General features: G+C 41.4%; 1 protein-coding gene across 2 annotated transcripts; it reads right to left on the minus strand.

Annotated features, from left to right (window-relative positions):
- Nucleotides 1-1,521: 1,521 nt before the first annotated feature.
- mlpha (melanophilin a) lies at nucleotides 1,522-16,648 on the minus strand. Of its 2 annotated transcripts, XM_080289369.1 has the most exons (15): nucleotides 15,117-16,648; nucleotides 12,660-12,881; nucleotides 12,424-12,536; nucleotides 12,272-12,316; nucleotides 8,679-8,737; nucleotides 8,502-8,591; nucleotides 8,328-8,430; nucleotides 7,615-7,808; nucleotides 7,279-7,362; nucleotides 6,958-7,194; nucleotides 5,740-5,910; nucleotides 5,021-5,182; nucleotides 4,796-4,852; nucleotides 4,373-4,415; nucleotides 1,522-4,223 (listed from the first exon to the last, which is right to left on the minus strand). In XM_080289369.1, the coding sequence occupies exons 1-15, from the start codon at nucleotides 15,224-15,226 to the stop codon at nucleotides 4,183-4,185; spliced, it is 1,731 nt and encodes a 576-aa protein (XP_080145495.1). In that variant the 5' UTR covers nucleotides 15,227-16,648; the 3' UTR covers nucleotides 1,522-4,182. The 2 variants fall into 2 exon arrangements, with proteins under 2 accessions (XP_080145495.1, XP_025999315.1); XM_026143530.2 differs by lacking the exon at nucleotides 5,740-5,910 and having other exon boundaries at nucleotides 15,117-16,640.
- Nucleotides 16,649-16,894: the final 246 nt, after the last annotated feature.

Raw genomic sequence — 16,894 nt, forward strand, 5'->3', positions numbered from 1 at the left:
CAGCTGAAATTACAAGTTACAGCGGTGGACCTCTGTGTTAAATCAAACATCTGTCTTCACACAAAGGATGACCCTCATCGGGCCATAAAGCTTATATAGTGTGACAATAACAAATGATTATTATGTCTGTCAAACTCTGGAACCCATCCTTATGTCTCCATTCAACCTCCTCTTCAAACTGTTCCCGGCAGGTTTTTGCAGTGCACAGTTTAGGGTAAATAGTCTTCCGCACGGCACATTACAATGTCACTAAATTACCATTAAAGTGCTTTATTGCAACGGCTGCAGATCAGTGACAAGTAGCATACAGAAACGGAGCTGGGCAAGTGGCTCCTCCTCCTTTGCGCGCTCTCATAAATGGGGCAACAGTTTTTGGCACGAAACTGGATGTCACGATCCTGGGTCTTTCGACCCAGCGTTTTGAGTTATGCTTTATTTTGTGTCAGCTGTTTCCCCATGTGTTTCCACTTCCCCTAATCACCCCTGTGTGTATTTAGTCTGTGTGTTTCTGCTCATTCATTGTCATGTCGTCTGTTGTTTCTCCTCATGTTTCCGTGTCTACGGGTTTTTTTCTGTGTTCAGGTTTTTACGACATTCTAAGTTTTGTTTTTTCGTTGCGTGTTTAGCATTTAGTTTCTCCCCTGTGTGTATCTGATTTTTGTTTTTCCACCTTTTTTATATTAAACAGCCTGCTTTTTGTTAATATTCAAGTTTTCTTCCATGTTCTTTGTGTCTGCATTTTAGGTCCTTTCATCAATGCATACACTCTGCCTCTGCCAGACTGTGAGACTGGAAATAAAAACACACACAGTTTGTTGTGTGAAGAAATCAAACATGAGCTGAACAAACAGTAAAGTTCGTAAATAAAAAAAGTTCACATGCTGGTTAGTTTTTCACCTGTGTTTACGTCCAAAGCTCTACCAGTCTGTACACATCTGTATGTTTCATGTTTGTAGAAGTCCTTCAGTCACAACATGGTTCATCTTCATCTTTACAAGCTAGCTAGCTAACTTTCTGCTAGCCTCTAACTTAGCTCGTAAATGCTCTTTTTCATGACGTGTGTACATTTAACACTTTTATTGGAGCTGAGTGAATTTGGAGTGTTTCATGGGTTTGCCTGATGTCATTAGCCAGTAACTAGACACTCTAAGTACTTGGACACACTGTGAGCTCGTATAAAAGGAGCTACAAAGTGCCCTCTATGGATTAGATAGTCCACTTCTCCTTTATGTAGAATCCACCCTCCTTTGCAGGAATTATCGCCCCCTGCTGGTCAGAGGATGGACTGCTTCAGTAATCTCAAGGCTGAACACACTGATGGTAAAGAATCCTGTAATTTTCTCATGAATATATGAAATAAGTTAAAAATGCAGAATTGATTTGATGTTTTATGGATCATAAAGGCAAATGCAGATCAATGTTATCAATAATCAAAGAAACTAAATATGTTAAACTCTAAATGTGATCAGTTCTGATGATCAGTACCATTCATCCATAAAATCAATACATGGATCAAATAAGAACAGGGTTTGATTTTAAAATTTATTGATCGTATCAGCAGTGATACAAACACAAGTTTAATAAACAGCTGACCAAAGTCTATAGAAGCTCAGTGGTGCCAGAATTAAACATAAAAGTAAAAAGTGAATTGTCTGTCTGAGCCAATCAAATTGCGTCAGAGGAGATTAAGTTTAGAAATGGTTTTAAAGTTAATAGATTTTATTTTGAAATAAAGTTTTTATATCTGTCTTCTGTCAGTCACCAAAAGTTGATTCTGTTCATCTGGACTTTTTCAGTGGGAGAAATGTTTCATCCAAGTGACTTCTTCAGTCTCAGCTGACTGCAGGTTTCAATCTTATAAACAGGACATTTGCATAATGACTGAAACCAGCCCACTGAAGGAACAATGGGCTGGGAAGTCAGTTCCTTGATCATTAATATGCAAATACTCATGAGCATTGATCAAAGCCCACTGATCAATGGCCATTAGTACCATTCACAGAGAATTGGGGAATGGCTGCAATCACAGCATTGTAAGATGGTGACCCTTAGGCCCCTCCTCAATTCAGAGATGGTCTTTCCCTTTTCACGTAAATGGCCTCCTTGACTCCGCCCTCAAACCAGCGTTCCTCCCTGTCCAGGATCTGTACATCCTCATCATTGAAAGAGTGTCCACTGGCCTGTAGGTGTGACTAGACTGCAGAGTCTTGCCCTGACGAGGTGGCTCTTCAGTGTTGTGCCATCCGCTTCGCCAGAGGGTGTCTGGTTTCCACGATGTATAAGTCCTGGCAATCCTCCTGGCACTTAACAGCGTACACTATGTTACTCTGTTTGAGTTGGGGGACCGATCGTTGGGGTGGACCAATTTTTGGTGCAGCATGTTTTGGGGTTTAAAAGCCACAGAGACCCGGTGTTTAGAAAAAAAGTGTCTCAGTTGTTCTGATACTCCTGACACGTACGGGATCACTACAGGTTTTTGCTTAGGCACTGATTGCCCTTCTCTCCTGGATTGGCTGGAGCTTTCTTTCGGTGCCGTCCCAGCTTTGACAAATGTCCAGCTAGGATAACCACATCTACTCAGCGCCTTCTTGATGTGATGTTCTTCTGCTTCCCTGACTGCTGTGTCTGTGGGGATGGTGTTCGCTCTGTGTTGTAGCGTCCTGATGACACCCAGTTTGTGCTCCAGTGGATGATGAGAGTCAAACCTTAGATAATGGATTGGATTTATATAGCGCTTTTCAAGGCACCCAAAGCGCTTTACAATGCCACTATTCATTCACTCTCACATTCACACACTGGTGGAGGCAGCTACAGTTGTAGCTACAGCTGCCCTGGGGCAGACTGACAGAAGCGAGGCTGCCATATCGCGCCATACTGATCCCTACGCGTAGGTTTCCGGTACACTTTAGCTTTTAGATGTCCCCCATTACTGATGGAAATGTCACAGTCTAAGAAGGCTAACCTGCCACTTTTCATATCCTCCCTGGTGAATTTGATGTGTCGGTCCACCGAGTTAATGTGATACATGAATTGTGGTACGTCCTGAAATTTGATTTTCACCCAGGTGTCATCCACATGCCTGAACCAATGACTTGGTGGTGTTCCAGGGTAGGATAGCAAAGCCCTCTTTTCCACTTCTTCCATGTACAAATTGGCCACAGCGGGTGAAACTGGGGAACCCATGGCACACTGACCCTTGTATGTGAAATATGTGGAAAATATGATCCCTGATGCTGAGAGTGGTCCTGTTGCTAAGGTTGGTGTCATCCTGTAATCTCTTACTACCGCCAACGCTTCCGTGACTGGGATGCAAGTGAAAAGAGATGTAACATCGTACGAGACCATGGTTTCATCTGCCTCCATAATGACATCTCTCACCTTCTCAACAAACTCCAAGGTGTTCTGGATGTGGTGTTCAGAGCTGCCTACCAGCGGGTTGAGGATCGAAGTCAGAAACTTTGGGTTGTTATAGGTGACCGAGTTGATCATACAGACAATCGGTCTTAAAGGTGCATCCTGTTCATGTATCTTCGGTAAACCATACAGACTTGGTGTTGATTACCCTGGGTACAGCCTGTGGTATGAGATCAAGTCCATAGCATTGTCTTGTTCTAACTGCTTCAGACAGACAGTCCACTTCATGGGCCTCGTTTCAGGGGCTCATAAGTATTTTTGTCACTGAGTAGTAACAAAATTTTCTCATGACAGTCTTTCTGGTTTAGCAATACTGTGCACCTGCCCTTGTCTGCCGGAAGGATGATGATTTTGTTGTCATCACTAAGTGATGTGAGTGCCTTCCTCTCCTCCATGCTGATGTCGGATGCTGGGGGCTTTGCGTTGCTGAGACAAGCCGAAACTTTGTCAGTGTTAAAACGAAATATTTTGGATTTATACATTTTTAAACATTTTCATGTTACTTCATTCCCATGTAATTCTCTCCAGCTGCCTCTGAGCTTCAAAAAATATTGTAATGACTGTACATTTGAATACTCATTTAGTTTGGTACGTACTTTTTCACGTTTTCTCATATTTTGTCTAAATCTACCAGCTGTAATCATGGGTTATGTTTCTAACACATAAGCAGCAGCAGTTACAGATAAAAGTTGCTCTTTGAGTTGCTCTATGATGAAGGCTTCATGACGAAGAGGAGCAAGCAGCAGCTGCTGAAGGTCTGTTTCTGCTTCAGAACATGTTGCTGGATTTCCACTGAGTGCCATTAGCTTCTGAAACAAGAAATGCTCATTAACACGGTTCTTCGCTGTTAATGAACACGCATCACAACTTTGTAATGTCATGGCCTGGAACGTGACTGTAACATGTTTCAGCTTCTTCACTTTAAACGTGCAGAAAGCAACGTGAGTGTGTTTCTTACTCTGAAAATCCTGAGTCGACTTTTTTCTCTGAGTTCCTGAAACCTGCAAAGAAACATGGAAGTTTTTAACTTAGTCCTGAGTGATGTTAGAAAGAAACTGTTTCCATGCAGCTAACATGGCATCCAGTCAACCGTCTACCTCTGAAAACCAAAACCTGCAGTTCCTCTGGTGTCCACTAGAGGCTCCAGCAGTGACTCAGTCCTCATATACTCCCATGTTAAAATTAGGGATGGGTACCGATATCCAGTGCCATTATTTCTCTTCAGTAACTCAGTCCAGTCTATGCTCTGAGTTTCCCTTCAAAAAGGTTACACTAGAAAAGTGATGACCGTCTAACAGCTGAAGCCCGATAACTTTTTTATTTGTTCCTGTGAGTGAGCACACGTTAATGTAACCTTGACATCATTTCCTCACACACTGACCTTCTTCTTGGATCCGGCGGCGCTCAGAGCAGCGATTTTACTCTCAATATCAGAGACCTGCAGATGGAACAAACATGAAGGGAAACTGTTGAGTTTGCTTATTAAAAACAGGAAGACTTGAAAAGCTTCCTGTAAGTAAGAAATTTGTGTTTATTCCAGCATCAGCCATTTTGTTCCTAGACACCGCGTAAACATGACCATGTCCATCCAGAGCCATTGACCCACCTCGCTCTCAGCACTCTGGACTCTGGCGGCGGTCAGTGCCACCACGTCCTCAAGCTCAGACAGTTCCGAGTCCGTCGCCCCTCCAAACTGATTCTTGGCACTCTGCTCGAGCCGCCGCAGCTTCGACTCCAGCTCGTAGGACTGACCGGCCGTGATGTACACCTAAACAGGTAACAGGACAGACCCCTGGGTCAGCTGACACGCCTCCAGACCACTGAGAATGATGGTGATGATGATGAAGACAGGCCTGAGCATCAGTGAAACACACTGGTTCTCTGACTGACTCAATCACTGAACAGGTAACAGGAGAAGACCTGGTCTCATCAGAGGATGTAGAGTTCAGTCATGACATTATGACCTGATGATGAAACTAGAACAAATCCCTTATATTGTACACATTCTCCTAACGGGTCATTTTTACTGATAGCTTTAAGGCTATTGAACAATAATGAGCATCGACCTGGTTTTACCAACTGTTCTGGGGCATGTTTCAAATGATCACGTAACCTTTTCCTAAATCTAGAACTGCTGTAACTGGACTCAAACTGGACTGAGACTGGACCCAGTGTGTTTGACCGACACCAGCCCTGTCGCTGATGGACGGACACACAACAGCCGGGAAGGTTAAAGCCAGTCCAGACATTTCCGTCATGCTTCGGACGAGGTAGAGGGTTGGGTTTCAGGGACAATGAGGTGTGCAGTTCATGTTGGAGGCTTACATTTTCCTCAAGTTCCCTGAACGCATCATCGGCCTGCTTTACGTCAGTGCCTACTAAGTGGGACCTGTCGATCGGCTCTGAGAGGCCGTACTCGACCATAGCGTTTTCTGTGGCATTAATGGTTCTCAGGACCTCAGTGGTGAGGTCACAGAGGGCGGCGGCAGTCGATCTCTGAAAGCCATGTAGAGGGACAGATGTTAGCAGCTGGAAAACAACATCCCATCCTGCAGCAGCTACCGGGCTGGATGCCCCACAGCACCACAGCATTTCTTGTGTCTGACTTGTGTCTCTGGGAGGTCATGTTGCGATTAAAAAGGACTCTGCACATAAAAAAAACTTTCTACTTTTAAATGTGGTGCACACCTTTTGTTCCTAAAATGGTGGCATGTGTTTCAGACAGACCTGACTACAGTGTTAAAAACTATGCTGCTGATTCCCCAGCTATGATTCAGAGGCAGACGAAGAGGTTTCCCAACACTCAGTGCTTTTACAGATTTCTCCTTCTGTTTGGTGTCACATGACTGAGCAGAGGTTTAGTTTTTAGGTGAACACCTGTACAGGTGAGGGGTCATGTGGTCCAGGCAGGTAGCTGCTGAGCTTCACAGTAACAGTAACCTAACAGACGGCTGTTAGTCAATGCAGGAGGCAGCAGGTTAGTGAGGACTAGTCCGTGATGCATCAGAAAGAGTTCTCCTCCATCAGGAGGTCACTGGACATCTAGTCTGTAGATGTGGATTTACTAGGACAGGAACCACACCTCATTTCTCATTATTATTTTTTTGTCACAGATGGAATAAGAAAACCAATGAGAAGTTTAGAGAAACGTTCAGTATTTTCAGGAGTGGATGAGGACAAAAACATGAGAATGAACAAGAAACATGGTGTTCAGACCCGTTATAGATGGAGTAAAACAGCAATTTTGGGGAGAAGCCAAGCCATGCTGTAGAAGCACTGAATGTATCACACGTGGGAACCTGGATGTTTATGAGACATCGGACAAAATAAAGAGTTAAAAAACCTTTTAGACTTTATTTTGTTCTTTGAAAACAATGTTAAAAATGAATTCGCCATTAAATGATTGTGCACTGATCCAAAAGTAAGCTTTTTATAACATCGGATCCACTGGTGGTCTGAGAAACCTTCAGGTTCCCATTCTCTGGATTTATGGGTTGGAATTCAATTAATTCTGTAAACAGTGGACTGAATCAGTCTTCCTACCTTTTGAGCCTCAGTGGGCATCTCATCACTGGATGAGCTCAGTTCTTTGTTCTTCCGGGAGTTCAGAGCGATTGCTGGGCCACCCTTCAGTCCGGCCAAACCTTTACCCACAGAAAAGGACTTCTTCCCAGCTTCGTCGTCCGATGACGGGCCCTTATCGCTCAGGTTCCCCGCCAGCTCACTAAGCTTCCTTCTCAGTTTCTCCTCCTCATTCTGAGCTGATGGATTTGATGCCTGCTGTAAAACAAAGTTACAGAATGTTTGTACCGACTGGTTTCAGGAAATGATCTCACATTATCCCACATCATCATCGCATCTCACCTCATTTACACCAGGTGTAATCTTTTCCTCCAGGCGGCTCAGCAGACTCTCGATGGCCAACATTCGTTTGCTCAGTTCATTTATCTGCAATGTAAAATCAACATGAACACCAAGGAGATGATTTTGTATGACAAAAAGACTCCATGTCAGTTAACAATATCTCCTGGTTCTTTATGGCTGAGATTATACGGACTGAAACTTTTTGTACAAAATACCATGAAGAAGAAAAAAAGGCAAAACATAGAATTAAAACAGGTTTTCGAAGAATCAAGAGAAGAAAATCCAATGTTTATGCCACCAAAATTTAACTTAAAGTGACTGGTTGATTGTCCTTACCGGCGGGGCTTGTCCCAGGTTCTCCTGGGAGGAGGTTCTACTGCCCCTTCGGCGGTGGGGTGGTTGTTGGTACATCTGCGGGTACCTCTGGTACTCCTCCTCGTCTGATGTGTCAATGTACTGCTGCCGAGCCACCGACGAGGTAATCTTGGACAGAGAGCGAGTCCGGACCATCCGATTCTCTCCGTTGTCATCTGATAACAAACACAGGTAAACATGGACACACAAAAACACCCAGGTGGATGCAGATCTACAAAGATGGACAGGAAGGTAAAAACATTCAGGTAAATGTACATGTTGGAAATAAAAAGCAGCATGTCGGACATCCAAAGTAGAAATTTTTTCTAAACCTGATAATAAGTAAAATTTGCAATTAGTTATCCAGTCTCACAGGCTTGTTTTGAAGGCATCTGTTTGATGTGATAAATCTGTGAAACAAAAGCTGTGATTCCTCCAATAGACAGCAGGTGGAGCCCCAGTGAAAACAGCTACAGGACAAACAGCATTTCCATTAATTCCCGCATTTCCATAGGGTTACTCCCAGAAGTTTTCTGTGGGAAGGTAAATCATGGTGGACAGATTCTGTGGGCCCCAGTAACCCCCATATAGACCACAGTGGTTTAAACAGTTTATTTTGTTGGACATGTGAAATTGGTTGTGTATTTTGGGACCTGCATCATGTTGCTGGAAGACTGGTATGCTGGTATACTGACCAGGTCTCATGGCATATCGGTCCAGGCTCTTCCTGCGGTTTCCTCTGTGGCTGTAATGGTCGTAGTCCACGTCATTCCTATAGTACCGATCATCCTGCTGCTGCTGTGAATCCAAAGTTACACACATGGTTTTAGATCTCTTTTGTATGTTTGCTTTTCATAACTTTGACTTACCTGTACAGACGGACGCCGTGAGTGAGGCAGATAATCCTCATTGTCAAAGTCCATAGGATGAACAGACAGCAGACGTTTGTTCTTCCTCATCTGAAAACACATCACGTTACGCCTGAATGTGGATTATTTCATAAAACAGATGTAGAATCACATCTTTATCACTTTTATGTTTATTACCACTTTGTAGCGCTGACCCTCGAATTCTCCTTGATCATCCTCATTGCCATTATACGCGTCTGAAAATGCAACATGTTTTGTCATTATTCTGTCCAGTTTTAGTTTTAGATGATGCTCCTTTTGAACCATTTGATTCCACAGCTAATTTTGAACAGTGCTTTATAAAAAAGCAAATCATTATTAATGTGTACACATTTGTATGTATACCACATGGTTAACTATGGAGTTCCACAAGGTTCTTTACTAGGACCAAATCTATTCACAGTATACAGTGGGATGCAAAAGTTTGGGCAAACTTGTTAATAGTCATTATTTTCCTGTATAAATCGTTGGTTGTTACAATAAAAATGTCAGTTAAACATATCATATAGGAGACACACACAGTGATATTTGAGAAGTGAAATGAAGTTTATTGGATTTACAGAAAGTGTGCAATAATTGTTTAAACAAAACCAGGCAGGTGCATAAGTTTGGGCACCACAAAAAAAGAAATGAAATCAATATTTAGTAGATCCACCTTTTGCAGAAATTACAGCCTCTAAACGCTTCCTGCAGGTTCCAATAACATAAGATAAGATAACCTTTATTAGTCCCACGCGTGGGAAATTTGTTTTGTTACAGCAGTGGACAGTGCAAAGTTGCATAGAAAAATTAGAAGAAAAAAACACTGGAATAATATATTCATAAGATACTGTACACAATAGAATAGAAGAAAATAAATTAAAATAAAATACTATATACAATCGAATAAAATAGAATACAAATGCTATATACAATATGAGTATAATACAACGATGCCAGAAAGAGTATTGTACTTAGTGTTATTGCTATTGCACATGTGTGGATGTGTTTAATCAGTTGAAGTCTTTGTTGTGGAGTCTGACAGCAGTGGGGAGGAAAGACCTGTGAAGGATTCACCTTCACCTTCCACTTCTGTGAAGGAGCTGCTCAGTGCTGTCAGAGTCTCATGCATGGGGTGGAAGATGTTGTCCAACAATCAGAGTCTGGATTGTGGTTGAAGGTATTTTGGACCATTCCTCTTTTCTCTAGTTCATTCAGGTTTGATTGCTTCCGAGCATGGACAGCTCTCTATAACTCACACCACAGATTTTCAATAATATTCAGGTCTGGACTGAGATGGCCGTTCCAGAACGTTGTACTTGTTCCTCTGCATGAATGCCTTAGTGGATTTTGAGCAGTGTTTCGTTGTCTCGTTGAAAGATCCAGCCCCGGCGCAGCTTCAGCTTTGTCACTGATTCCTGGACATTGGTCTTCAGAATCTGCTGATAGTGAGTGGAATCCATGTGTCCCTCAACTTTGACAAGATTCCCAGTCCCTGCACTGGCCACACAGCCCCACAGCATGATGGAACCACCACCATATGTTACTGTAGGCAGCAGGTGTTTTTCTGGGAATGCTGTGCTCTTTTTCCTCCATGCATAACGGCCTTTGTTATGCCCAAATAACTCTGTTTTAGTTTCATCAGTCCACAGCACCTTATTCCAGAATGAAGCTGGCTTGTCCAAATGTGCTTTAGCAAACTTCAAGCGGCTCTGTTTGTGCTTTGGGCGGAGAAAAGGCTTCCTCTGCATCACTCTCACATACAGCATCTCCTTGTGTAAAGTGTGCCGAATGGTTGAACGATGCACAGTGACTCCATCTGCTGCAAGATGATGTTGCAGGTCTTTGGTGCAGGTCTGTGGGTCGACTCTGACTGTTCTCACCGTTGCTTCTGTCTATCCGAGATTTTTTTTGGTCTGCCACTTTGAGCCTTAATTTGAACTGAGCCTGTGGTCTTCCATTGTCTCAATATGTTCCTAACTGTGGAGACAGACAGCTTAAATCTCTGAGGCAGCTTTCTGTATCCTTCCCCTAAACCATGATGGTGAACAATCTTTGTCTTCCGGTCATTTGTGAGTTCTTTTGAGACCCCCATGTTGCTACTCTTCAGAGAAAATTGAAAGATGAGGGAAACTTATAATTGACCCCCTTAAATACTCTTTCTCATTATTGGATTCACCTGTGTATGTAGGTCAGGGGTCACTGAGCTTACCGAGCCAATTTCAGTTACAATAATTAGTTCTACAGGTTTTGGAATCAATAAAATGACAACAGTGCCCAAATTTATGCACCTGCCTGATTTTGTTTAAACGATTATTGCACACTTTCTGTAAATCCAATAAACTTAATCTCACTTCTCAAATATCACTGTGTGTGTCTCCTATATGATATGTTTAACAGACATTTTTTTTATTGTAACAACCAACGATTTATACAGGAAAATAATGACTATTAACAAGTTTGCCTAAACTTTTGCATCCCACTGTACGTGTGAATAGACATGTATTTTCACTGCTATGCAGATCACACACAACATTATCTATAAGCCAGATAACACACACCAATTACTGTAGTTTTGGACCCAGATTACCCCGTGAGGCTCCTGACTACTGTAGCTGTAATACATCAAGCGGTGTGGCTTCGTAGCTTACCAAAGTCATACTAAAATGGCCTGTATTTGTATAGCGCTTTACTAGTCCCTAAGGACCCCAAAGCGCTTTACACAAGCAGTCATCCACCCGGCGAGGCTGCCGGACACTGGCGCCACCGGGCCCTCTGACTACCACCAGTAGGCAACAGGTGTAGTGTCCCCAAGGACACAACGACCGAGACTGTCCGAGCCGGGGCTCCAACTGGCAACCTTCCGATTACAAGGCGAACTCCCAACTCTTGAGCCATGATCGCCACTAAAACACTTTTGACAGATTTTTGAGTGCTGTGTACCACATAAAATGGGTTTGAGGTCAGTAAGCACAACCAGAATTCATATATAAGGTGCACCAGATTATAAGGCACACTGTTGATTGTTGAGAAAATAAACGATTTTAAGTGCCCCTTATAGTGCGGAAAATACGGTTGTTAAACTGCAGGAATGTCTTAAAGACCTGGATGACCTCTAATTTTCTGGTAGTCGTTGTACTTTCTGGTACTCTACTCTCTACTCTAAGCCTTTGAGCGTATGTTCTTTTGATTGGCTAAGTCCCGGTGACGTTTGGTGAGTCTTAGCTTTGGACCAGCAGCTGTTACCTTTACATGATTAATTTGAACCTTTGCCCATAATTAGAATAGAATAGAATAGAATAATCCTTTAATTGTCCCACAAGGGGAAATTTGGTTGTAACAGCAGCCAAAAAGACAAATATACAAACAAACAGTACACAGGACACGGAAAAGAAACATACACAATTTTTCTTACATATTTACATTACATACTAACCCCTAACCCTAATTACCAGGAACATTTAATAATAATAATAATAATAATACATTTTATTTAAATAGCGCCTTTCAAAGCACCCAAGGACACTGTACAACAGATAAAAACTGGAAATATACACAATGGTAAAAATAGAAGATAAAAGTTAAAACATACAGAAATTTAAGAATAGGCAATTTTAAACAGATGAGTTTTGAGGGTGGACTTAAAAAGAGAGAATGAACTAATATTTGACAGTAACATATAAATAGCATGGTAAATGGGAAGAAAATTTCCAATTAAAATCTATTAATAGTAAAACATTTAAGAAACTCACGACTGTGGACATCCGGCATACTCTGCGTGTCATCATCACGCCCACCTGAAGCACCAACACAAGTTGTCTGTTAGCGTGTAACTTCAATAAAACCCTAAAAAGCTCACAGTTGACTCATTATCTCTGAATTCTTTAACATAAGGCAAACTCACCTTCTCCGTTCAGCCTCTTGTACAATGACCTCATCACTTTGGCACTACCAAAGCGTTTGAAACGGTTTCTCACGTTGTCATGGTACCAGCCCAGAGTCCCGATCTTGAGCACCCTGAACAACACAAGTGCAGAATATAGAGAATATAATAAACATCTACCATAAAAGAAACTACCATGACCACCAAATAACTCTGAGCTTACGCTGACGCAGTGCTCTCCGCTGCCGGAGGCTCACCTGTTCATGCGGCAGTTGTCGCACACCCAGCCGTGCTCCTTCTTGTTGTAGCGGCTGCAGGACTTGCAGGTGTACATGCGACAGTCCAGACACTGGCGTTTGCTGTTCACCAGGAACTTGAAGGGCTGCAGGCAGCGGATACAAAGCGAGTCGGACAAGTTGCTCTGAGAGCCCAGCAGTTCTCGTTTTGAGTCCTCCTTCTCAATCTTATTCTTCAGCTCACTGCAAAAGACATGAAAAGATAGTCCCCGAGTTTATCATGGAGTAGAGACCTTGAGGTTTGGAAACTTAACAAATATAACAAATGAACATAGATTTCATAAAATTAGAACACTCTGACCAATCCAAGGAATGCACAAACAACTAAAACCATAACAGAGAACTTCTTGAGGAATTTTGAGGATCTGAAGGAAGACCTGATGATGAAGATCTGGAAGATCAAACACTAGAAACAAAGGCATTGACATTTCGTTTCTCAAGAACAGTGTGGTGATGGATTTGCTTTCCAGGACAAAGAGTAGGTAAATCTGTGTTTGAGATGTTTGGCTATGTTTGGTTTGTGCCTATCTTTATTCAATCAGGCTCGTGATCAGAGTAAAGCACCAAAGGATCAAACCTCAGCAGCATGCTCCACAAAAACAGGAAAGGTCGGCTGATGCCAAATATCCAAAGGTCCAGATCACAAGGTGCAAACAACAACTCAAATTCCACTCCAGGTGATCTTATAGAAACCTTGAACCTCGCTGACAGGTAGAATAAAAAACAAAGGAAGACGAACCAGAACCAAGGAGCTGATTCCCTCTGGAGATGGAGCTACCATGGACTGTTGGATGAAGGTATTAATTATTAAACTGATAAAAAAAACAACGTGAGACTTCGGTTCTTTACATTTTCACAGAGAAGAGAGGGAACAGCAGTCATAAAGAAGATAAATGACCAATCTGTGACTCACCCACAGCCCCTCAATAATTGGCTCTGAATGAATCGTGTGTTCTCCCTGCTTCTTGTGATCCATCCCTTTAGTAATGTCCACATGGAGGCCCACCAGCCTCAGACTGAGAACCATGGAGGGGCTGAGCCACAAAAACCTTCAGAGTATGTGACGACCACAACTGCAAGTCAGATCTGTTTATCTGGCAATGGGTCACAGGGACAGGAATGGAGAGAGACCTCCCTCTCTGCAACCACCAACCACTAGCTTATCTGGAGTAACACAGAGGCCTTCCCAGGCCAGCCCAAGGATCTAATCTCTCCTGCTGTCCCGGATCTACATCAGGCCTGCTCCTCCTGGTAGGAGCTGGCAGTGTGCTCCTTTTGAACTCTAGTCCAAATCCCTCCCAAGAGTCTGAACTCCTCACCTGTCCAGTTTATCAGTCCACAGTATAAAAAAAGTCTTCTTACAGATTTCATTTTGGCTTCTTTCATAGTTTTAAATGTTGAATTCTGATCAGTTTTTATTGATTTCTCGGTTTGTTTTGTATGCTTGTTAAAGGATGAAGATGACAACATGTTCCTGATGATTTCTCTCCAGTCATGAGTCCCTGTGAGGCTGCTCCCTCCCCCCGGGGGCTGATGGGAGTTGGAGTGTTTGGAGGAGACACAGAGCGTCTTTGTGAGGCAACTCCGTGTGACCGGGGCGTGATCGAGTGCAACAACAACAACGTCTTTCACGCTGGAATTCCTGCAAACTTCACATGAACGAAAACAGTTCAAACTCCAGGACTCACACAAAGTTTAGCTTCAGAGTCACAGAGAGAAAGTCTGGGAAAGTCTGGGGTTTATCTAAGATACAGGTAGTGGACTCCAGGCCTTGAGGGCCAGTGTCCTGCAGGTTTTAGATGTGTCCTTGATCCAACACAGCTGATTTAAATAGCTAAATGACCTCCTCAACATGTCTTGGGGTTCTCCAGAAGCCTGTTAATGAACTAATCATTTGATTTAGGTGTGTTGACCCAGGGTGAGATCTAAAACCTGCAGGACACTGGCCCTCGAGGCCTGGAGTCCCCTGATCCAAGACTTAAAAATAGCAACTCTGAGAGGAAAGCATGCCAAAAACAGCTCAAAATTCACTGGGGGAATGTCTGAAGATCATTTCAGTTTGTTTATTTTTACTGTGTTTACTTTTGTTTCACTAACCTGACAACATATCTGATGCTTAATCAGTTTTTAAAAGGACTTAATTCACTCTCTGATTCTTTGTACATTGATTGATTTTTGATTTGCCCGTTTTTTGCCCAATTTTTAATAACACTGAATACAAACAATATTCAAACTTCCATTAAAATGTGTAGAAGCTTCAAAGCATTTTTTTATTTATTTTGTTGTATTTCTGCAGCAAGAATTTTCTGTGTGCTATTATTAATGCTGATATTTCAGCTTTAGTTTGAAAAACACCCTGAAACTTTAGTAATGTTTCTGATATTTGTACATGAAAACTCTGAGTGTGGGAACGAGTACCTGAGTCTCTCTTCTTCTTTCTTGCGGAGGTTGAAATCTCGTTGAATCACTTCCCAAACATGTTTGGCCTCTTCATCCGTTAGACGGGAAAGATCCAGCTTATGCTCCATGACACTAAAGGAATCACTCAATCAATCAAAAAAACAATCAATCAAACAGTCATATGAGGTGGCAGTTGTTCTTCAGGGTTTCGTTGTTGGTCCTCTGCTTTTAGTAACAAGGTTTGCTTTTTTTTAAGTTGTATAACTTGTTAAAATGTAAGGATATTCTAGAAATACTTGAAGTAATGAATAAAATATTTTAGAAAAATATAGTGCATATATAATACTTTGATAATAAAAGCATGAAAAAGACAAAAGTTTTCAGATTAAAAAAACTTTTCACTTAACAAATCTTTAGAACCAGATTTTGTGATAACACATTTTAGACAAACAAAATGAAGGTTTTATAATTCAATATAATGAGAAATTTGAAAAAGATATCTTAATAAATAAATAGTAAATTCCTATTAAAGCAAGAAGCTGGAAATATTTTAAAGCAACATATTTTTTCAGGAAAACCCCCAATATATTTATGAAAAAGCTATAATATATCAGAAGTAAAATATTTTGCCTGGCCAGCCACAGTAAGTCTTTAATATTTAAACATAAATTTAGAAATACTTTGAGGCAAAAGAACATCAACATCATCAAACTGATATGAAAAAATATAATTATTAGAAAAACAATGATAATAAATCCACAAACACCTCCGAGTCTGTCGATCCACCCGCAGCTCACAAAGGTATCATGGGCAGATCACATGACATATATTGTTTAATTAAATATATGTATAACTATGTATTGAGCATTTTTTAAAGTAGGCAGATCATTTGGACCTGATCATTTTAGAAGCTATAAAGCTTCTGGCACCCCTGCTGTAAAATAATAAACAAAATAAAGTAAAAATCAAAAATTAGAATAACTACTTTAAAGTTTTCTCTTGAATGTGTATTGTTATTTTTTCCATAAGTATTTGGTTTGTTTTTTAATTAAAATTTTTTTTAAAAACCCATAAAAGAAAATGTATTTTTTGTTGACACAACTCACAATTTCAAAGAGATTAAGCTTGATTTTTGCTCCAATTATAAATGATCAGATTTGAGGATGTCCAGCTGCTGAAGTGTCTTTTACTTTGAAACATATGAGATGAACATGGTTCAGTGTCAGCTGCTGGTCTGTCACCACACCCACAGACTAAACTCTCACTAAATTTAAACCTCAATCTGCAAAAATATTTACAATAAAAGACTTTCCAAATAAAAGTCAGCCAGGCTAAAAAAATAATTTACTGTTTATGTGCCTTCAGAATAAAAGCCTGTCCGCAGTATGAAGTTAAATAAAGACAACTCAGTGAGCGCTGTGTGATATGTTGTGTGCGACAGAGGCTTCATTCAAAGCTCAGATTAGATTTAAAAACTAATTTGTTTAAATTTAAAGTTTATAAATGAGATTAAAATTCAGTGAAAAACAGTAAAAACTCACCCGATGTGTGTCTGCAGCTCAATGATGAGATGAGCGAAACTGAACTGAGAACCTCAGCTGATCATATGACGACACCTCTTGACACAGACACACACACACACACGCACACACACACACACACACACACACGCACACACACACACTGTAACACATCTGCAGGCTAAACTTTGAAAAACGAAATCAGACATCCACAGTGCAGACGACAAACATCAGGGACACAAACTGAAATTAAAAGTGTGACAAGTGTGAAGCATT

The sequence above is a fragment of the Astatotilapia calliptera genome, chromosome 15 (genome assembly GCF_964374335.1).
Source record: "Astatotilapia calliptera chromosome 15, fAstCal68.1, whole genome shotgun sequence".
In the NCBI taxonomy this organism is placed as follows: Eukaryota; Metazoa; Chordata; class Actinopteri; order Cichliformes; family Cichlidae; genus Astatotilapia; species Astatotilapia calliptera.

Bases quoted from the DNA above. Each gene is read 5' to 3' on its own strand.
- mlpha (XM_080289369.1), bottom strand. From the start codon at position 15,226: ATGGAGCATAAGCTGGATCTTTCCCGTCTAACGGATGAAGAGGCCAAA. The intron at 7,195-7,278 runs GTGAGATGCGAT...TTTGTTTTACAG, and splicing joins TTACACCTGGTGTAAATGAG to CAGGCATCAAATCCATCAGC. The intron at 4,224-4,372 runs GTAAGAAACACA...TTCTTGTTTCAG, and splicing joins GTCGACTCAGGATTTTCAGA to AAGCTAATGGCACTCAGTGG.